This window comes from Cygnus atratus, chromosome 17 (assembly GCF_013377495.2).
Source record: "Cygnus atratus isolate AKBS03 ecotype Queensland, Australia chromosome 17, CAtr_DNAZoo_HiC_assembly, whole genome shotgun sequence".
NCBI lineage: Eukaryota > Metazoa > Chordata > Aves > Anseriformes > Anatidae > Cygnus > Cygnus atratus.
The window spans coordinates 7,189,662-7,213,688 of NC_066378.1; the positions used below are offsets into that span (position 1 = coordinate 7,189,662).

At 40.2% G+C, this 24,027-nt stretch overlaps 1 protein-coding gene across 15 annotated transcripts in view; it reads right to left on the reverse strand.

Annotated features, from left to right (window-relative positions):
• ARVCF (ARVCF delta catenin family member) overlaps positions 1-24,027 on the reverse strand; it is a 270,617-nt gene that overhangs the window by 54,802 nt on the left and 191,788 nt on the right. For all 15 annotated transcript variants that reach the window (XM_035556879.2, XM_035556865.2, XM_035556866.2 and 12 more), the window contains 2 exons: positions 18,696-19,195; positions 10,049-10,232 (listed from right to left, as the gene is read on the reverse strand). In XM_035556879.2, coding sequence (XP_035412772.1) covers positions 10,049-10,232; positions 18,696-19,195 — 684 coding nt within the window. The remainder of the gene's footprint in view (positions 1-10,048; positions 10,233-18,695; positions 19,196-24,027) is intronic.

The following is a 24,027-nucleotide window of genomic DNA, read 5'->3' on the forward strand; positions in this document are numbered from 1 at the left end:
TCACACCTTGGGCATTCAGGAGGGACTGCAGTGCACAGGCAGAAGCGATCACCTTGGCAAGAGCTAGTGCTGGAAGGCCTGTGATGTTCTGCAGGCTGCTCGTTAAAAAGGACACCATCAGCTCCTGCAAATAAACAGCTAAAAACAAAGCGTACTCGACAAAGGAGGCACCTAGAAAAGCAGGCACCTAGGCAAAAAAAAAAAAAGAACTCAGACTAGATTGCCTGATGGTCTCTTTTAGCCTTCAAAATTAATGAATCCCCTCAGTCTTGGGTGGAACATTCACCTCTGGTGTACCATACATTCTGCTTCTCTTTGTCCCCAGGAGAGGCCTCCCCTGCTTTCCCTAACACCCACTTCTGAATACTTTTCCAAGGGTCCATTCCATGAAAAATATACTTTAAAAACAAGAATAGTATCTTTCTCACATCGTATTGCAAAGGGTAACAGAAAGCTGCCTAGTGTGTTTGCCACAAATATATACAATACACTCAAAAAAAGCAATTCCAGGAGCAAGAAATGAAATTACTGTCTGTATTAGTCAATATGTAGGATGGAAACCAACTCTATGAGTGATTTTATGTGAAGCAGCAAGGCACACATCTCATCCAAAGATTTGAAAACCGCAGCCTTTAGCTGGGCAGAGTACCCTGGATTCTTCCTCAAATTCTTGCAGTCCAGCCTGTAGGCAGGACTAGTGAAAGAAGATTTGCAAGGATGTTTAAATATATGCTTTCCCTGGGAAAACAAAACAGAGGGCTAAGTAAATGTTAAATAAAAGCAAATACCTACCAGCATGGAAACACTTCAGACTAGGAATCCAGTCTGTTGGCATTAAAGATTTCAGAAAATGGTGGGGAGCGTGTGAGAAATCTGTTCATACTTTATCTAAAGTTATCATTAGCACCAAATAGTCTTCTTAATGACATGCAAGTCTGAATGTAACATTTACATTCACAGAACAGGCAGCATGCATCACCTCTAGGATAGGTGAGCCGTTACTATGGTCAACGCTACACACCAAAATTATCCTCAAGAGAGAAGATTTAAAAGTAATTAAATGCATGGCACTTAATTTGCAAGATTTCAATGCAAATCATGTAGCAATGCCCCCACTGTGCTTTCTCTAACAATGCAAAAGCCGAGAGCTTGCGTTTTTGGTTTTGCGTGTGTTCTGATTTGTTTTTTTAAACACAGAGAAACTTGAAAATATAAGCACCAGGGAGACATTATTTCTTTGAACACTTAAACTTCTATTTCCCAGACTATTGCTATGTCTGCCACCTGGCTAGAAAGGGCCATCAGCTGTTATCCTACCGTGCTGCAGATAAAGCCGAAAGCCAGAGGTTAGAGCATTACCATCCCACTTCGGTTCTCTGGACATAAAAAGCACTTTATTTAGAGACCCAGCTGGGGACAAAGGCAATAGGCTGGGGACTATGGGGACTGTCTTTTTTTTTTTAATATAAACAGCTGAAATGTAATTTTTTTAGATATGTTTCTAGTAAGATTTTCAGCTCTCTCTGGAAGAAGCATGGATAAGCTGAAGCTGGTTCAGTGAAAAGCTCTTTTCAACAGCCTCTTTGTGCATACCACAGGGTCCAAATAAGTTTCACTACTTTTTCACAACCTTCCAATAGTGATTTTTGTATTGCCAAGCCAAGAACGAACATCGGCTCCTATATAGACCATCTCAGCACTGGTGAAGAAGGTAAAGAAGGCGAACCCCTGTGATCATTGAAAGCAAGAGAGCTCCAAAGCACTGGGGTTTCCTGGCAGGTTTAATGGGAGGCACTTCACCATGGAGCTGAGCTGGCAGACAGCACACACACCTTGGTAAACCTCGACTACCACTACCACTTCGGCTTCCCTGACCAGGCACTGAGTTTTCTACTTCATCTGATAAGATACTGTACGGTTTACCCAAGTTTAATTTAAATATTTTAGCTGTTAATATCCCACCTACTCTGACAGTCAAAACCCTTGCTATAAAAGCACTCTTCTGCACTCATGCTTTGCTTCATTATTAAGAAATTTTTATTTGGATGTCAGCTGAAGGAGATCGATAAGTAACAGCTGCAGCACACATACTCTATTTCCTAGTGCATTTCCAGGTACTGAATGTCCCGAAGGACGAATATAGAGCAGTTTAAAATCATTCCATCATTTCATGCAGAAATTCAATGAATTCCATACTTGAGTTCACATGAAATACCAAAAAGTTTTATTGCTATTAAGTTCATTGTTCCAAAAATAAGAGAGAAAAAGCAAAAAGCTGCCTGTGACATGAAGATAGCCTGATCCAGGCCACACTGGTAAAAGAGACCTATACAACACAACAGAGTTTGGCAGCAGGCAGCTGAATCAGAAATCAAGCAAAGCAGATGAAAAGTCAAGCAAAGCCAAAGTCCACATGAAATGAGCAGAAAAGAAAGGGGAGCTCTACTGATGGTGATGCTTGGTAGAGATCAGCTGTTCAGCTGAGAAAAGGTGCATCAGATCCGGGCAGGTGATCTCACTGGAGATTCCTGCTCCATTTAAGTATCCACTTACCGGCCAGACCCAAGAAAGAAGCAGAGCAGCTCTGACTGCCTTGCATCTAAGCCCCTTCCAGATACTTAAATAAAGGGATTGGTTTTGTTTAATGGTCCAAATGCCTACAAGAGGACATAATATAAGCCACCCCTGAAAACGGTCTTCACGAGTTTAGCCTGTGCTCCAGGAAAACACTTCTGTGGAGCACTGCATCTGTAAGGCATGCTGGCACATCTCAGGATCACATCAAGATTGTTTTTTAAGATCCCCCTGCAATAAGCCAGGGCTCAACAGCCAGCAGCAAAGTTTAACAAGATACAGACGTGAATTCCATCCTTTGTTATTTGTGGCTTTCTACATCCAAAATACCATGTAATGCCTTTTTAGTAAAATGCTGACTGGTTACCTCCTGCATGACCTACTTGGAGGGCCTTAGTTTGCTCTCCTATAACACAAAGCCATGCAGAAACGCAATAGACAAGAATTCCACAAAACCCAGCAGCTACTTGGCTTTCAAATAATTTCAGTCTTTGCTTGGAGGAAAGGCTGAGAGGCTTTGCCTGCTTTATCACGTATTCTCACAGCAATGTGAAAAGAATCTCAAAAATACAAAAATAAGGTAGTAGTTATCTAATAGAGGATCACAGCTCACATGCCTTCCAAAGCAAACTATGTCCATTACACGCAGCACGCTTTGTTTTGATCTCACTCTTCATCCTACCACAGCAACAGACATTTTTGTCAATTGCCTTCATTGATAGCCCAGGTGGAAGGGACCTACATTTTTTCCTAAGGAATGACAGAAGGCAATAAGCAAGTGCACAACTTTACAATTATACTTCAGATTTGATTGTAAAGCATTAAGGTTGCTTGTAACTAGGTTATGTCTCTGCTGCTAAAATCTATGCATAATTTATTTATATTACAAGCTAAACATCAGGAACTGTCAGGAAGAACCCTAACGGCTTCTTACTAGCACGAATTAAACGCTCTGCTCATCATATAAGCCCCAGGACAGCCATATGCTGTGATCCTGCACAGTTTCAGTAAGCTAATTAAGAAACTGCCTTCACTCACTCCTCTGTATTGAGAGGTGTGGGTTTTTAATTTGAGTTGTTTTTTTCCAGTCTGGGTTGGGCAGATAAGCTTCTCCCTCTTCTGTGCTGCAAAATCAAGACTCACAGGCAAATTTTTGCTCCATTTTTATCTTTCTAAAACTATTCTTTTGCTAAACGTCCAGTTCAAAAGTACCTATGACACAGCAAAACACAGTATCGTTAGCTCTGGCTTCTGGAGCAACAGCCTCCCAAAGGCTGTACCCACACGTGAAGAAGATACCAGTGCAACAGCCCCAGGCACGGCAGGTGGGTGGACAGAGACGAGGCAGCATCTGCCCTCATCTCCTCCTGGTGGGGGGTGAGCTCTGTACCAAGTCCTGTTCAGACCTTCTTGGTTAAATGACTGCTGTACAACAGCATAGAAAAGGATTACTTGAACTACGATAGGCAGGCACACTAATTAAGAGGAAAAGTCAACCAAATGATTTTGTCAAACAATCTTTTATAGGGTGGGGAGGAAACACAGCTGCTCCAAAAAGACCCTTTGTGCAGTGTGACAGGGCTCCGTAAAAATGCTGGACTAGGTAAGCTCGATTACCAATTTGCTGCTGTCCCAAAGATAAAACTAAAAGCCAGCACTTGAACACTCCCATTTAGTACCTTCTCAGTCCTGCCTTGCTGCAGTCACCAAAGTTCCCCTGACAGGGAGGGCAGCTCAGCCAGTGGCACTGCGGTAGCATCACCTGAGCTTCACCTCCTGTGCCCTACTTGTAACCAGGCCGTGCTTCCAGGCCGAGGATTTGCGCTTAGGTGCCTCCTTTCTTCAGTCACGTGCAGATCACGGCTACCTCAAGCAGATGCGAGTGCAGGTAGGACAAATATTATGTGACTGTCACCATATCCTGCATCACAGCAGCAGGATTTAAATGAACTTGAAGGTAATTCACTTCGAAAGCTCTAATTCCAAGGCACTTTTCTTCAGAGGAAAGCTATACATTAATCATTAAGAAGAAAGAAGGGCATAACCATCTGCTTTTGACATGGCCTTTCTTGCCTCAAATTCAGCATGCAGAGGCATGAGGAACCCTGACTGAGACAATGAGGGGAAGCAAGCCCCAAGCCTTGAAGGCCTCCTGCGTCCTGGCTGCAAACAGCACCAGAAACACAAAGGCCTTAGCACTGGCCCGTGCTCCAGCAGCACTACTAGATCCCACAGATTGCTCTGACTGGAGGCATGGTGACTTTAAGGAGAACAGAATGCAATATAAGGGGATTCTCATTCCCCACCCAACTAAGATAACAGTTTTGAAAAAATAAATAATACTAATAAAAAATAATAAGCTTCTACGTAAAGCATTCATCCTCTTAGACATCTACTAGTAAATATCAAGCAACACAGAAACACAAGCAGCAAAAGTCCAAGCCCACTTTCTGTTCGCAGTCCCTGTGAATTTTCAAAAAAAAAATCCAAGAGGGACTGCAGGAGTAGAGATGGGAAGAAAGAAATGGGAACACCACTGTCACCAAGAGCTATTCAGTCCTCTCCCAGGTACAAAGGGAGAACTCTCCTCTTAAAACAAGACCGCAGACTTGGTTTGACAAATCCTATTTACCTCTGCGTGTCTTACAAGTACACGCACATGCTCCAGTGTGTATTGGAGGTGTGTGCACACATCTATTTGCAAGTATATACAGAAATTGCAGCTTGAGGAACGAGCCCATTACCATTAAGCAGTGTTACTTACATATGACAGAAGCACAGTAAATTATATCTGCAGGACAAGATGTATGTGCACGTACACTGATGCTCTCTGTCCTCTTCAGAAAAAGGTTTAAAACATGCTCATATAAAAACTCTATTTGGCACATCCTACTTATTAATGATTTACTATCAAGCTTCTGTGGTCCAATTTCCTCTGAAGTAAAATAAAAGTAACAGGAGCCTGCACACACTTATACATCATTTTCCACACTAGAAAAATATATTTGTTTTGGCTCTGAATCTACTGAGTCCTTATCTCATGTCATCAAACGTTGCGTCACACTTACCATAATTCTCAGGTTTTGATTTTACAGGACAGCACTCTTAATTTATACCTCCAGGAGGTGTCTATTCCCAGTTCTTGTCGCTTGGACCAACCACTGCACAATACTTGAACTACTGGCATTTACCATCTTCATGGGAAGGTAAGACAGAGGTGCAAATGTCAAGACAGGAAAAGTGAAGATGAAAGACTGAATTCCAGATCCACTCAGGCACTCAGGAATCCAAATCTCACCAAAATCAAAAGAAAGCAGGGCTATTAAAAATTAACCACAGAAAGATTTATACAGTTAATCTTGCCTGAAGTTATGTCAGAACAGTAGCAGAACAGCAATTAAATTCATGCTTCTCAAGTCCGTTGTCACAGCTTTAGCCACCAGGTCATCCCTTCTCTTCTCAGGAGCTGATGTTGGGCAAGCTGTTATGTGCAATTTCGATCTGAAGGATGCATGTTTTTAACAGAAGTCAAGTGGGTGCAGTTTGTTTATGTTTGTACACCCATGGCCAGGTCTCTGAACCTTGAGGCTATTTGTGAATGTGAATTTCTGTGTACTTGGAGAATTGTCAAGAAATGCAAGTACAGATGGTACCCTGGAAAAAAGGGGCACTTTGCATCTGTTTACTATGCAAATAAATTCATTTAACATTTTTTGACAGCAGGTCAGTTTAGAACAGGAATCAGGCTAAAAAGCTGGCAATTTAGAAACCGAGTTCTACTCTGTCCTCTAAAAAGTGAAAAAATCCAAGAGAGAATTAAAAGTAATTAGGCAGAAAACAGCAATTAAGCTCAGAATGAATTTAATTTTTAAACCATTAATCCTTGCTGGTTCTGGAAAACTGAGAATCATGGTGGATATCTACACAGAAAACAAAAATGGTGATGTGACTGCAGCAGTGCTCTCTGACCCACAGAGCAGCACTCCCACACTGAAGCAGGGAAAAGCACCCTGGAAGAAACCAGAACTGGATGGAAGTGAGTTAGCCTCACCCCCAGCACTCTCACAAGCAATTCACCTCATTCTCTCCTCCTAAAGCACCTTTATGTCTTGGGGAGAGTTCTAAGAAGGATCACAAAATGACCTTGTTAAAAATGCACCAAATCATCATATTAAACTGGTGGAGAGTACAATTAAAAAGTGAATGCTTCTGGATTGCAAACCCCAATAGGGACTTAGGGGCTTAAAGATAAAAAGACAGTAACTGAAAAGACATTCTCTGCACACCTAAAAGAATAAAATACAAAGACACGAAACTTGTATTCCAAGTAAGATAAAGGAAAACCTGTGAATACTTGATGATTTTTCTATCAAATATCTTCCTTACTTCTTCTCCTCAAGTCCTACTTTTCTAAAACCAAAAATCCACTTGATTTCAATAAATTAATCTGTGGGGTGTTTTTTTTTTTAAGTTTGTTTTTTCTTTATTGCTCCCTTCCAAACTTCCTACCTACCTATTTCTCTCAACAGCTTCAAAAGAATATAAAAATATCTTTATTTTATAAAATTACATGCAACGTACCATCTATCACAAGACACATGACCATTTTAAGAAGTAAAGTGATTATGGGCTTTGCAGATCCATTCATCAAGGTATTGTAGACAAACTAGGACTGGAAAGGAAAATGGGATAGATCAAGATTCTATGAAGAAGCAAGGACAAATTAATTTTTTCTTGGAAAAAAATCCTTGTTTTCAATTGTTTTGAAATAAGTGTTTCCAAGACTCCATATTATCAAAGAAGAGACCTAGATGAAGAACAAAGTAAAGATCAGAAAGCAGTGTAAAAAAAAAAAAGCAGCAGTTCACGCTGAGAGTCAATGAGTTTGAAATCAACTTGCCCACATTTGTTGACAAACTTCATTAAAGTTACTGCAAAAAAGATACTGAAATGAAAGCAGTCCTGCATGTGTAACGCCTGTCTTGTGCTTGGATATCCAAACTGCAAAGACATCTGAAAACTCAGAAGTTCCAAAAGAACTGACAGCATCTTTGAAGACAACATAGCACACATTTTCAGATTGATTCCAAAGGGGACAAAGGAGGCTGGCACAGCATCAAGAGGACTAACCTCCCAATTAAATATCAAATTAGTACATAGTTTGTAGTTTGCAGTAAGCTCCATTCATGGAAAATTGAATTTCTGGGACCTGCTACTGTGTGAAAAAGAGAAGAGTAGGCAAAGGATTTTTTTAAACACTGATGTCTGTTAGACAGATGGCTGCAAACATTTCTTCTCTACTGGCGTTAACTGTCTTACCTGAAGGGTGCTTTTAAGGATGAGCTGCAGAGGATTTCAACAAACAACAGAAAAATATTTCCAACAGAAATAATGATAATTACTTTTGATATGTTTTTTTTAACCCTAGACTTGGAAATGCTCCGCAAAAGATATGTAGTATCACCTACCTTGCAACACTAAGGGCAGCTTGTATCTCTCCTACTTCTGCATCTCTGCTGTCCTAGACTGGTTTTAACTCACTTTCTCTTACAGAGAGGAGACAGAAAAGGCAACTCTCCCCCTCCCTACACAAGGGGTTGCTCCCTCCTCAGCATAGCAAAGACATGAGTAAAATACCTTTTACAGATTACCTTTTCCTGATGATCTGCCAACACATTTCCATTTACCCTAAGCAGCCACTTTCAGGCACGAAATCACCTTGCCCCACACCTGACTGAATGAAGCTCCGAATTTTCCGCAACATGCTTAGTCCCCTATGACTAAGACAGCAGAGACTACAGATATCTTCCCTCTTAACAACAGAAGCAGTCTCACTGTTCTCTAACTGCTGTCTTGATGCTTTTGAAGTGACTTTTTTTTTTAAAAAAAAAAACAAACAACAGGACACTTGAATTATCAAAGGTGGAATTCTCTAACTAGCATATCTCAGTACTGCTGTTCTCTGCATCCCTCTTCATTAGCCTTTGGAAAATAAAATGGCCGAGTGGTATGTGCTATTTTCATGTCCTGTAAAGCCAATGCCTTTCTTCATTAAAAAGTTTCCCGGAATTTAGAAGTTTGAGTGGATTAGGGCACTGTACAGACTAATAAAAATTTATGATGCGGATTAGGTTAGTCTGCTAATGATCAATTTATTGTCTACACTTCTTTGAGAATCTCACATCCATTCAGATAAACCTTTTATCCCCCAGCACGACTAATTTTCTCCTGTGGAACACCATTAGAAAATGGGACACTAGTAAGGAAAAACCTATGATGTCTGGAGCCTACTTAAAGGACCTTAGTCTCCAGTGGGACTGCAAATAATTTCAGTAATGGGCCCTTTCAGAACAGTTTTCATTACGTCCTTCATTTGTGATGTTACTCAGGGGAATAGTTAACTGCAATTTAGAGACCACAAGCCCAAGAAACAGAAATGAACCAACTTCAGAAGAAGCATTAATCAGTAGAAGTCTGACAGAAGTATACTTCAGAGCAACAGAAGGAACAATGCCAAATATTTATTAGCTTCATTCAAACTAATTGACTTCTTCATGAAGCTGAAGAATCTAACAGGACATCTCCACTATTTTATCTCAGAGACAAGCAAAGTGAAAGAGTCACTATTTAGGGCACATGGCTCTTCAGGTTTTTCTGACTTTACCTGACCCCAGCTTCTAGCACGTATCATCTGACTCTTGAGGTGCCCTCAAATTCAAATACCATTTCTAACCATAAAAAAAATCCTTTTCAATGAATACCAGTAATATTAGAAATGTTCAGTAGTTTAGGTTCTTAACTGATTTCCCATAGGTCCTCAACCACTTGAGCTTAAAATAGGAGCATATCAGTAACTTCCACAAAAGCATCTGTGGCTAAAATTGGATGCATGTTTCAGGCTAGTTATATTTCCATGAAATCAGTTTCCTAGCACCTGCAAAAAATGCCTTTTGATAGCAAGAAGCCCAAGAACAGGAAGGGAACTGTTTGAAAACGCCTTTAAAATAAATAAAAACTGCACCATTGGGGGAAGCAAACAACATACTCAAAATTTATAGAAACATCCCACTAATCACAGCACAGTAGATAAATGAAAGCATGATTCATGGTACTTATTGCACAGGTTGCATTGGAAGATGCTTATTCTGTACTCAGTTTGGCAGCTAACCTCTTAACCGGGTCACTCCCCATTGCATTATACACCTCACTACAGAGAGCCACTCTGCAAAACCTGCCTAAATCACCTACTCTTCATACAGACCTCACTGGACAGACCTACACTGACAAGGTTCTACAACAAGAAACTATGGCACACTAAGTACCTCCAGCATTGCTATCGTGGCCGTTGAAATGGGGAGCTCCTTGCAAAAACAGAAGATATATGATACTTGATTTTAAATCAAAAGAATTCTAAGAGAATCCTAAACACAGGATGTGGTGAACAACAGATGAGTATTTCCCAGTTCTGCCTTACCGTAAACAACCAGAAGTGTTCTTGAAGACAGTCGTCCACTCAGCATCGCGAGGCTTCGAGTCCTCGTTCGGCTCACTCTCCCAGCCCGAGTGGGGTATAATCACCTCGTTGGTGAGCGTCTGCAGGCCGTGGTTGATGATGACCATCTTCAGGGGCTCGTAGGAAGACAAGTTCCATAGGGTGCCTTCAGGAGAAACAGGGATAATAAAACAAATAACAAGAGAATAACAACTATTTTTAACTCTAGCTTAAACAGAATCATGAGAAGGTTAAATCACAAAACTAAGTGATCACTTGATGAGAGGCCGGACTACACAGACAGCTCAGGGAAAAGTCCACAGTTGCTGCAATGGAAGCATTTCCAAAGACACGGAATCACTTTTATCAAGATACGGATAATGTTGAAGTCATTAAGTTGTACAACAGAGTACATACACGTGATGTGGAGATTAACAGGATATTTCTACTATATACAAATGTTGATGTTGTTACACTATCAAGCCCAGCTATGCCTCAAAAAGCAAAATTCATCCAGTGAAGCAGACAAGTATATTAAGCAAGCCTTAAAACAGGGCTGAATTTATGAAGGATTATTGATCTTATGCTTATCCTCTGCACCAGACAGTATTTCACACAAGACTCCTCTGTTATTTACTTTCACATTCTGCTGTCACAGACAATATCTGTGTTCAAATCACAGTGCTATAAGCATACGATTCCTTGAAGAAGCTGCAAACCAGTTCTCCTTCTCAGTCTTTCCATTTTTACCTCGCTTATGAGCTAAAATAGACAGATGTCAAGTATCAAAATAACAGAACCACCTCACAACTGTACAAATACCTGGTCTTAGATACATGACACAACTTTCCATCAGACCTGTAACACTGTCCTGGTAGTTACTGCTTATGAAGTTTGGACTAAAACAGGACATTTGCTTCAGGGAGAATTTCTGCATAGGCCCAACCTGGTAAGGTTTAAGAACAGTCAGTAACTGCACTTGGAGGGAGCTAAATGCACATTTTTGACCTCCAAGGAGAAGTGTGATGATGCGCCAAACTTCAGATAGACTGCATGGAAAAGCAAGATTACCCAGAAGTCAAAGGAAATCTTTTTAAAGTGAATTCGTGCATGTTACAGGGCAAGTTGTAGATATTTGCCTCTTAGCCATATTTGAAACAAAACACAAAAGAAAAACAAAGGTGCAACCTTCTGTTTCAGTCCCTTTCAACCACTCCAACTTTTAAAACCTTGAAGCTTCAAAAATGCCTGGAAAAAAAACGTTGGATCTGTTACTTTTGTTCAATAATCCCATTGCCTCACTGAGCCCTGCTAGCCACCACAAGGCACCGGCGGGCAGAAGAGCACCACGGCCGCCTCTGGAGGCGACACGGTGGCTGCCCCGTGGGAACTCTCCTAGCACCGGAGCTCTCACAGCTACAAGCTGGAAGCGCCAAACGCCCAATGTCCTATTTTAATATCAGAGCATTACCCATATAGGGTCACGGCAAGCACCGTGTGGGAAAAGGAATTTTATCTGCATGTGAGCAGTGAGTGGCACTTACATGATAACCTCAAAGGCTGGTGCTTAGCAGAGCCTTGGAAGTCTAACACTGGGCTGTCTCCTATTCCCAGTGGGCTTTACAAAAGCCAGGCATCTGTTCAGACTTTGGAAACTACAAAATTTCAGAGGCAGACAACAGAGTGAATGCCGTAACGTTTCTTTACTTTCAGACTTTGAAATAAAAAGACAAAAACACAAAAATACTTTTTTCTTTTTTAACCTTGCCATTCGTAGATATGCTGAGATTTCATAACTCTTCTTTAATCTATCCAACTAGACAGTATAGGTGAAGCGTAAATTAATTTTCTCTTTGTACCCTTTATAATGATTACCCTTTGTCATTGTGAAACATGACAGACAATAAAAAATAAACAAACAAAACTAAGCTGGAAATACTAATTGGTCCCAACTTGTTGTGGAAGACCGTCTTTAATTTTTGTAACAAATTGGTCTAAGAAACAAATGTAAGTCAATATTTATAATAAGGCTATAAAACCTGACATGTAAGTTATCACATTAATTTTAAATACTTCACTAGACAGTCTTTCTTTAGTCACTGTACAACAATTCCTTAAGCATATCAGACTCGCTGACTTAGAAATAATAACTACAATTAGATCCCTAAATGCATTGCTGGCTCAGTACTTCTGAAATTCAGATGCAAAATCAGAACATCTAGCACTGAACTAGACGGATAAATCCCAGAAAATTATACAGTATAAGTCAGGGCTCCTCCACAGGAACACGGATGAAGCATTTGCTATTTGCAAAGCTCAAAAAGAAAAAAAAAGGCAGGAAAAGAGAAACTGAGGAACCTCACACGGTGTTTGTAAGGAGCCTGCATTTCTGTCCTTTTGAAATTGAAGATATTTCAACTGGAAACAGTGTCAAGACTAAAAGTCATCTGTATGTGGGAAAGTTAAGTTTTAAAATCTGACAGCCCTTTGTACATGCATTTCGGGAAGGAGCTCTTACATGTTTCTTCTGCACCTGAAATGAGATTCTGCCTTTTCCTCGTTCCTGGAGGACTGACAAGATGTGTTGTCTGTGTTACGAAACTACAAAGGCAAATTTCAGTGCTTAAAAACAATCAGGCAGATAAATACTTAAAAAGACAAAAATACCTACAAAATTTCCAAGAGCTTTAAATATTAAAGAACTATCCAAAAGTTTTCCAGTGCTTAAATCTTTTGCTTGTTTTCCGACTTGAAGATTTGCGTCTAGATTCAACCTTCAACCCAAATCTGCAAAATAAAATAATCTCCTCCAAACTCCCTTTCTTCCATGTTCTCATTCACCAGGAGTTATTTCAAGAGACTAAATCCAGCTGGGCTTAGTATTCTCACTGGGTTGCAGAACTGAAGCATCGCAATCCTGTCAATCTACACCACACAAGTGAACCCCACCGATGCCCGCGCCTAACAAAAGGATCTCCTGTACATACTCACCCTGAATTTTTAATAAAAGACTGAATACAATTTACGCAATAAACCATTCAGAAGCAAACACATTTTGACTGTCAATCTCCTTGCCCTCAAGTGGCTACAAGACAGCAGGGATTGATGTTAAACATAATGCCTTTCCTCCATCTCCTCCGAAGAAACAAAAAACAGTTTGCAAGCTTTTCAGTTTCTCACCCACCTCTCAAACGTTTCACAGAAAACACTAACAAACTAAGAATAAAAAGTGTCTTCTTAAAAAAAATATACAGCAGAAAGCTCTTCAAATTACTCAAAAAATGTCAAAGCGCTTATATTTATAATGTCCTCCTTGATGCATGGGGAAAACCAAAGGAATTTGGCTGTTGAACAGCATTCAGTGAAGAAAAACGCACAGCAGCTCTTCACAGAAAGATAGCCCAAGATAAACAGTGATGATGGAGTCCTGTGGTTCCAGGGGCAGGGAGGAAAAAAAAAAAAAAAAAACAAAAACCAGATTCAAGCTTGACTTTATGGGGAAAGTAGTCCACAATAGGAGATAAAGATAATAAAAAGCAATAATACATTTTTATTATTCAAAGTTACGAAACAAAGAGATCTAAATCCCAGCATCCTTTCAGCTCTTGAGGAAACGAAACACATGGTAGAACTATAGACAGTGACAGCCACATAAACTCCAAAAAAAAAAGTGAAAAAAATTCTTATCAGACTGTAGGTTTCAGCAGTGTAAGGAAATCTGAGTAAAAAAATCCCTGTAAATTTGACATTCGTCTTGTAAAAATCACCACCTGCCTCTATTAGCATAACCAACAAGCTAGAAACACCGTTTTTAAAACTCTAATTTTAATCTATTCAAACGAATAGCACTCAAGAGAAATTAAGTCGCTAACACAGCAGCAGAAGGGAAATGAAGTTATCTAAATTTTCCATATGCTTTCACAAGTATTTGCCTTTTTGACCAGAGGTTGAATGAATTTTAGGACTTGACAAAGAGCTATTGCTTTTCAGAAGATGATCACAATCATGATCAACTCTATTTTATTCATAAGCACTATTTGCAATGTACTTATATAGTTCTAACTGTAATCATTACCTTACTCTTTCAGCATGTTAAGCAGGGACAATAGTTACATATTTTTATTTCAGAAGTACTGATTATCATACAAATATATCAAAATTACTACAAGCTATAAACAGCTATACAATTTATGTCATATTAGAAGCGATTAGGGCCACAGCCATAATTTTCTAAATCTCCACCTCCTCAGAGCTAACTCTGTAAAGAAGATCTCTAAAGGAATTCTGCCAAAGCACAATGATGCTATTACCTTCCGAAATCCAAGGCACATCTTTTCCTGCTGTGCTTGCTTACTTGCAAAAATCCAATGTCACCACAAAATTAGATCACGAAGTTGTTTAACTCTTCGTCTCTGGTCCATTCTAAATCTTTCAGCATGTGGGAAAAAAGCACTCAGCATTACATTCACCAAGAACATCTTGTTGTATGGTGGTCCTGTACGTATTTACTGGACACATATAGACTTGTTTGCACCATTCCAAGTCCCAAAGAATGGAGCTGGGCTTCTTGGAGTTGAATGATGGTCAAGCTCAGAACCTCAGTATGAACTACTGTGTTGCAGAACACACTTGGAAAAGGGACATTCTTCTGACAAGCCTTCCCATAGAAAATGTAATCAGGAAGTTCAAGACAGCACAGTACTTCATCAAGAAGTTGCTGCTGGACCAGCTCACAGCATCTTAGCACACATGAATTGCCAGCAGTTGTGAATTCTGAGTGAGCTGATCAATCAGAAAGATTCTATTATAGTTTTAGATCAAAATACATCCTCCGCAGAGCATTTTGAAGGTCAATCATTTTTCAATTAAAATCAGTTTGGCAATATACAGCAGTAGGAAAATCACGTTCTGCACCACTTAAAATCTGTGCAATGTCATTAAACAACAAAATTACTTTCAACTTTCCCACAAAGAACAAAATTATTCATTAATGCTACCAACTTCTGATTGCTTTTAAAGAACATAATAGAATTTTGGTCTTGCATATCTGATAGGAACATTTGCTCCACAAAAACCTTATCGCTCAAGACAAAAAACTCTTGCAGCTTTCCCAATCAGAACAGATTTAATTCCTTATCAACTTAATCCTCATTTCCCTCCACTTACCAAGAAAATGATCCACTGAGAGTTCAGCAGTATAGTCCCAGATTAGAGAGGGATACAACAGTGAACTTTGTGGAATATTTCTCATCACGATGCTACTCGTGATTTACTTATGGACACTGACAGTTAAATCAGGCTTCCCTTAGTGCAGCTGATGGAACCATTTTGTAACTCCACACATCAAAAAGCAAGATAAGGGAGATCTGTGATACCTTATGATTGTATCTTGAGTTTTAAAAGTATTTTTTACATGCCCCACAAATTTGTATTAGCCTGATGTACATCAGTTTAGTGCCATTTGCAGCTATATCAAGACCGGCTGGCGAAACAGCTGTAACATTAACCCAGAGGTTCTCAATTCCACTAAAAACTGCATTATCTGGAGGGGGGAAAAAAAAAAATGCTACAGACTTGCTTAACCTGGCAGCAGCGCTCTATCAGTATACTCAGCCTGCTTCCAAAATTCCATTTAACTTATGTTCTCCAAGAAGTATATTCTGGGCAATAGTCAAGTGAACACTCTTCTGACATACTATTCATGATCACGCATTCAGCAGCGGACATCACACATCCAATTCCTTCCTCATGCTTCCATGCAGCTGCATCTACTTCTTCTGCATTTTCCACATGTTGCTGTGGCTTTTTTCCCCACTCCATTAACCCACTGACCAGGCCCAGCTGGCTGGCCAGGCTCATCCTGCCCTGGACAGCTGCGGCTGCTGTGTCAGATCACTAAGTTAATGAGAGGTCCCGGAGTTGTACTACAGCCAAGGACTCTCACAAATGAGAGAACAATGCACACTTCTGCCAGAAGGCACCCTCCCCAACTGCAAATAATGTGGCTTCTTGGATGCTCCCATGTACCTCCTGTCCTGCAGGCAGGCAGTGCCCCACACCCGGAGAAGCAAAACTTCAAGACTGGAAGCGCTCTTGAATACAGGCATCTAAATTACTTAAATCTCTTAGGAAAGCAGGATTATTTCATCAGCCATCCACATCTGGGATAACCAGCTGATGACAACTATCCAGCCTTCAAAAAACAGCCAGTGCTGAATTACAGAAATAGCAAAGCACAGGAAATGCAATGTCTCATACCAACCCTCAATGTGCAGCCTTTTAAAAGAAATAAACAAGCATCCCCTGTATGCAGTTGCCTTTTCTTCCATTTTGATCTGAAAAAGATTTTTTTCTTTGCATGGCTGCAGAAGTCCCCAGAGATTTCACGCTAGACCAAATGAAAAACTTTCATGGCAAAGGTAATCTTTGGTTTATCACTGGGGAGAAGTTCCCTGATAGGAAGTCAAGATTTCTACCACAAGAACATCAGAATTGTCACCTGAATTTTTGAGGCTGCAAAACACCATCTTTTTGTAGCAGTCCTGGCTGAATGCTCTCTTTGCCTTTAAGGTGGCTCTTGAGTTTCTCTCTGCTGTCCTGTGGATCTTATTTCTGAATGAACAATTCCACATTATCAGCTGTGGCTTTGAACACTGGCTGCAAAGTACACTAGCATCAGCCACACAGGCATTGTTGGAATACTCTTCTCTTCTATACTGATGCTTCAATGTCTCACACCGGATCTGGTGATGTCGTTTTAGAAGTGGAATGAAATCATTCCTAGTTAGGTGGAGATTAAATGCATATCATCTGTTGCTGGACATCTGTTTAGGTTAATGCCCTCAGTATTCCTGGTGTTTTTCAGTAAAAAGAAATAAAGATCTTTAAATAGCATAAAATGAAGTTGAACAAAAATACTATATTTAATTAGCAGGAGGTATTGCCAAATAAAATTTATTTGAACTGTAAATCTAATTAATCAACTGGAAATCAAAGCAATCACCATTTAGAGTGAAAAGGGAAAACATCCAGTTTGTTTTTGCCATCTCAAAAGTGACTGATTACCATTTAGCATTATAATGATATTCCTTCAGAGTAAATTACAGACTGGTTTCTCCTTTCTTGAATCTACAGAAGTAAATTTATTCCTTCTCAGCACTCCAGAAATGAGTTTTGAGTAAACTAGAACAGTAGATAAACAGAAACTCTTTATTTAAGAAATAAAATCAAGTCAGCCATCATACTAAATGAGTGCAACAAATGGAACATAAATACTACCTACAGAGCTTCCATGCTAGGAGACCAAGCACACACAGCAATCAAGGCAAAACCAAAACACGCTACACAGAGCTCTCCTCTACCAGCTGTCTGGAAAAGGACTGCAAAAAAAAAAATCTAGTTTCTATATTGTGTATTTAGACCCAGTATTCTCAATATGCTATAATGGTGGGGGGAAGAACAGTTGGAACACCCCAAGCCACCATTCATCTCAGAGAATTTTGATTACCACTAAAACCCTGGACAGCTGCCATATTTTTGAGGCGATTATAGAATTATGATGTTTACTTCAAATGACTTAAATCACATTGCAATAGGGTCTGCTTGGACAGTCCTACACTGATAAGGTAGCTAAAATGTTTCAGTCCTGGACCCATTTTTGCATACAAAAAACTTTCAAAAAAAATTTTTTAATCTGGCACTGAAATCCACCACAGCTCCCCTGGTTTTTCCCCTGCTGCTTCTGAGAAGAACTAGGGAAATCCATTTCACTCCTCATGAGCTACGAGAGACTGAAGAACAATATATTTTCTCCTTAGTTTAGGAGCTGACATACTTTTCCACCCTCTTCCACTTAGTGGCTGAACTTTGAAACTTGGCATATACTTTACTACTCCTTTTGGACGATGTCCAGGACTAAGTTCAAATAAAAATAGGTTGAATAATGGAGTTCTAAGTGATTGAAAAATCCCTGGAAAGTGTGCAAGAGCTCACTATCTTCAAAATGTAATTCTCCCTTTTCCGATTGTAAGGGACAATCCACATGTCCACCAGAACATCTTGCAGCAGGCTCCTTAAATTCTTAGCATTTCATTTCCCAACCCTCAGCTCCAGGAGTGCTGCAATTTATGTACAGCCTCAGACGCCCCGGCACCAGGGTAGGAAGCGCTCCTGAGGAGCCTGACTGTTCTATCAATACAAAGGAGCTGGGACATGGCAGCGGGATCGCTTTATGAGAGATTAACAAGGAAAGTTTTAGATTAGCATATCTTACCTCATGATTATAACACACTGAGGGCAGACACAGTACAAATTACCTGTCAATGGAGTTGCTATAACTCACTTCAGCTTCAGTAACTCAACCACATGCAGTTGCATGCTACATCCAAGAAGCACCATCCATCTCTCAGCACTCAGGAAAACCAGTGTGTGAACACATACAGATGATCTTGATTTCCTCCTAAAGGGCACATTTGCCTTAGGCTTTCTCATACCACAAACACCGAGCAGCCTAAAAACCAGCTGCAGCCAGTGATCTAAATTCAATCTTCTAGTCTCCAGAAATTCTTGCTCCTGAAACCGAAAGGACTCCTCTAAAGAATAATTTATTAAAGAAAATGCAGACACTGACCTGTAATCAGCTCTCTGACTTCCATGTCATTTGTTTTTCGCAAAAGTCTGATCAAAGCGGGGATGCCATCACAGTTCTTTATAGCCACCTTGTTTTCATTATCCTTCCCGTAGGAGATGTTTCTGAGAGCCCCACAGGCCTTACGATGGACCTCCGGCTTCGGATGGTCGAGTAGGCCCACCAAGATGGGTATCCCTTTAAGGTGCCTCACGTCCTTTTTGATTTTGTCATTCTCATAGCACAGGTGCTGCAAGTAAGCCGCGGCGTTGGACTTGACTGGATCAATAGGGTGGCTGAGCATGGCGATGACTTCAGGGAGGTCAGGGTCCCTCCACCTGGGGTCTTTACGAATGCTGTCAATAGAGGGTGAGCGCTTCCCCAGGCGGTCAATACTAGCCATGCTTCCTCTCTCTGGCTGTGCCAGCGGTGCTGCGTAGCCACCATGAAGGTAAGGGATCCTTTCTTCAACCATCTCTGTCTCGATGGGGTCATCGTAGCCCCTGTAAAAAGCAACAGTCCCAAGAGAAAGAAAAAGGGGGGGGGAAAAAAGCACATTTAAACATTCTGTGCCCAGAGTCAGTATGGAGATTTCAGCTGTGATCAAATCTTTTAATATCACAAACATTCATTTGGAACAACATATTTATACTTCCAAATAATTTATTTGTAGTAACTTGAAAATTAAGCATAGCTGATCATTCAGCAGTGATGGGACTACAGCACTGTATTTGTTTGGCTAGCAATGAAATGATGACAGGAACTGCAAGTCATCAAACAGATTGCTTTCATTTTGGTCACTTAGCAAAGCAATTATGATAGAGCTGGAATACATTTAGTAGGAAACACTGAGCTTCATTAATGCCGTTAATTCTGCAACAAACCAAAACTCTAATTAAAGGCATTCAAGGCCTGGGCTGAAAGATACCACAGACACTTTTCAGCAAGTCTGAGAAGATCCACTGCACTTCCATGAAAGAGCTGATGCTCACACGAGCATACTGAATTCATCTACAGAAATATGGATTTGTCAAAGATGACTGAAAACCTAAGGCTTGAATCCGAGCACATCACAGAAGTCCATCTTGCACAGAATCAGTTGGAAAAAAGGTAAGAGGCTGATGGTCAGGAGAGCTGCGTCCAACTTCTAACACCACAGTAATTTGCTGGACATTCTAAACAAGTCCAGAACTCTGAGCTTTCCTCCCCTTTCCACCTCAGCAACCACCCTGGATGTTAGACGCTGTTCGAATCATTTGTAGGGTTAGAATGAATGGCACCCATCTTGCTGTGCCTTCCCTGTACTTAACTGAGGTAAGGTCAGCCAAAACCAGTGAACACACCTATTTAAGATATGGCTGTCCTTGTTCATAAAAAGTGCAAATTTAGTCTACACAGCTGAAAATATACAACGGCAGTATATTCACACACAACAAATGTCCATATTAGTTATGAAAAATAAATAAATCAGTGTTTGCCAAATACAATCTTCTTGTTCTTTATTTGCAACTATAATCCTCAGCCTTCAGAAAAAAATCCACACAGATCACTTCCTACAATGAGCCACTAAGGCAGAACATTTCTGCACGAGATGTATAAGGAAAGAAATTTACAACCTGTGAATTTGTTTCTGAGACCCACTGATATGCTTGATCCTTTATTCAAAGGGCATTGTAGTTATCTCAGTCAGGTAAGTAGTTTTAATCGCTGCAAAAGGACTTAAACTTTCATTTTAAGCACTGTCTGATGTTACTGAAAAGTTTCTAACATTGTACAGAAGGAGATAGAGACCATTAGAACTCAGGAAGAAAACAGAGCTTGCAGTTATCCTAAAGGGACTGCTCATTCAACTAGACGCAGGGGAGAGAAGCAACCGGAGGTAGAGACTGGACTTCGTATTGCACAATTAATGCTTTTAATGTTAAAAGCACCTCTACTGACCTTAAGTTGCTTTAATTGTTGTTCTAAACCATAAACAGAACGAAAGGATAAAATGGGCCAGTATCCAAAGCTCAGTACGAATCTGAAGAAGTCCTTTTATTGGTGCAGTTATTTGTGTATGTATAATTCAGTACTTGCCCTACACAGTAATTTCCAATGTCTGGACAGCTGTTTTATTTTGTGTTGCAGAACAAAGCTGCTTCCATCATTCCAAAAAGAAAGTAACAACACTGCAAAGATCTACTTTGTGCATATACATAGGGCAGAAGTAATAACAAAACCCCTAAACTGCTACTCAAACTAAATTTTGTTTTTATATATGCAAATTAGGCACAACCAGCGTTAAAATTACAACAAAAAGAAATTCTTTTCTCAAACACCTCCTAAAGTTAAATTCTTATTGACAGCACAAAAGTAGAAGATAAATTTTGGTAGTTGCCCTCTGCACAGCTGTTGCATGCTTGACTTGTTAACTTGCAATTCAGCACTTCTCAGCCCTGTCTGCAAGGTAACCATACACTACCTCACTACACCTGCACAGTTAAGTATCTCTCTCCTTGGCATCCACGCAAACACACAAAAATAATTAATGTCTTGGGATGCAGTTTGTTTGCATTATTGTGATGAAGCCTTCCAAAAAGAACCATGCAGATGGGTCCGTCTCCCTTATGCCATATCTTCTCCTCTGTGCCACACAAAGTTCTGTGGTTCTGTAACATTTGCTCAAAATAAAACTTCAAAATTAGGACTACAAATTGTAATGCTGTCATGACATGAGAGAACACCACATAACTCTTATACCAACACTACCTTTTTTCTTTTTTTTTTTTTTGTCAAGCAGGTTATTAAATATGAATGTCAAATACCTGAAATAAAGCATCAAAAAAAAAAAAAAAAAGGATCACACCCAAACTTTCTGCTTACTGGAACAAAGAAGTTTCTCCTTCCATTATATCAGTACAAAAACTGATGCTTTGATGATCCCTCTCTGATGTAGTATCCAGAACACAAAGCTGTGCTAGAACAAAATATAGGATGGTGACAAGTGTTTCATGTTACAAGGAAGAGGCTGCATTCCTGAGTGCAGTGAGTATGGATGGTTTAGGATGAATTGCACAGGTGATGGAGAGAGCAGCACTGCTTATAACCCACCAGGTACTGCCCCGCTGCAAAGTGTTGACCACGACATGTACTGCTGGCCCCAATCCACAGCAGAAGGAAAGTGTCCTCAAAGAAACAGAACCTGAACGATATGGATACTGACAAGTGATTTAACAACTGTTGTATTTTCAGCCAGTGCCATTCTTAACGTGAACTGTTCACTACTAACCAGCTGAGCAGCTATGCTGGAAAGAGAAGCTACTTGACACAGGAGGAGGAGTAATGAGAACCTCAGTAGATCATCACCCATGCTCAGGAGGCCAAAGGCTCTTTACTCTTGGGACTGAAGAGATCTGGTAGTGTGTCAGGGTTGCTGACAATGAGCATCTTGCCTTCCATCTGTTTGTAGCAAGGCAGCTGAGTTTATAGGATGCTGTGGGTCTCACTGATCACTTGTCTCAGGGAATTGATCGAAACACATTCTAGCACAGATAAAAACTAGGAAAGCGCTTGTGAATTTATCATCTTCCTTGTGGCTTCAGCACAGGCACATTTAAGTAAACAGGTGAAGGATTTACACATTTAATTCCCAGCAATTTATACAAGAGTTACATTCATCACAGTTTGCAGCTGGTGTCTGCTTTTGGATAAAAGACCAAAAAGGCTTGGAATTTCAGTAGCGAACTTTGTGCCAAAACACTGAAGAAGAAATCTAAAGGCTTTGCAGAATGAGGTCCTGCTTCTGCCAGCCCCTGTTCCCTGATGGGAGGACGTGCAAGAGGATTCAAAAACTGGATTGAATTTTCTGCTGTGACAAGTCCGAGTTAGGGGCCATATGGTTCCAACACTGAAATCACCTTGACTGGAGCCACCTAAAAGCTGCTAATGGACGAGCTGACTCAGGCTGCAGCTGCCACAAAAAACTCAGCCATACATCAATCTTCTGTTACCTGTATCCAGATCAATGAACTCAGATCAAACAAATTCACTCTAGGGAGAAGCCTCAGAGAAAAAGAACAAAACAACAACACAACAATTTTCCAAACTGACTGCATTTGTGCTCCACCCCATTCTGCCCAGGCATGTCTGCCCCAAACGAGACAGCGTCCCAGCGTTAACTGCACCCTGGCATTACTCCTACAGTTGGCTTCTAAATCAAAGAGGCTGATTTACCGTGACAGACGTTTCCCCAGCTTTAAGGGTGCCTGCACAGGTGCTGCTGGGAGCCCAGAAGCGGGTGGAGTTAGGCCAGAAGTGCTGACTGAAAGCTAATCTGCAAACAAACCTTTATATTCTAGATTAAAAAGAGACTACAAGTAGAACGTGAATAAGAAATGTGTGGTACCAATATTCTTGCACTATCGATACATAACAGAAGCACGAGAGACCTAGTGTTACAGTTATTTAATCTAAAATCTGGCCCATTTCCTACTGGTAAAAACTTGGATCATGAAGTAACCAGCAACAAATAGCATTAGTCTCTTAAATCAGGCCTCTGACAGAAAATTTAACAGCAGAAAGCTGGTTTGTCGTTGATTCCCATTAACATTAAAAATTCCCATCCTGTCTAGTCTGGAATGCACAGTAGCAATAGCTGCTCCAGAGTGTGTTTTTGTTTGTTTGTTGTTTTTTAAAGGAAAAAAAGTCCCATGGATGCTAATACAAGTACAAACTGTAGTGACATGCTATGGAAAGAAATCACTACAAAGGCAAAAGAAAAGTAGTTGAACAGAAGATGATTAAAAAAAAGGATGAATTATGACTGGCCATTTTTTCCTGCTCATTTGTATTAACTGCAATGTAATGATCAAAAATATTCAAATAATATTAGGGATGTCTTCTGTGAATGAAAAATATTCAGTAATTCCTGCTTCTCTTTTAAAAAGGGCTGTATACAAAACACCTATCACCACCATGAGACTACGTATTTTTAGAAACTATAATAAAATACTCGTTACTTAATAACAACAACCTACCCAATGAAGAAAAAAATGACACAAACCCAAGTAAAGATGTGTAAATACCTTCACAAGTAAATCTGAGCACTATTAGATCAATGTCATACACCCAAATGCCTTTCCTCTCACCCTAATTTGTTACGCAATCTGACTTAATCCAAATCAGAGCACATGCTGAGGAAAAGAACATCAGATGCCAGGTATTCCTCTTTCAGAAAATAATATAGGTTACGGCAGAGACTCAATATAAAAGAAATGAGAACCAAACCCAGCCACATGCACTGAAGAGCAAACAGATGGAATATTTGCCTTTGTGCACTTGTCTGGATTTGTAA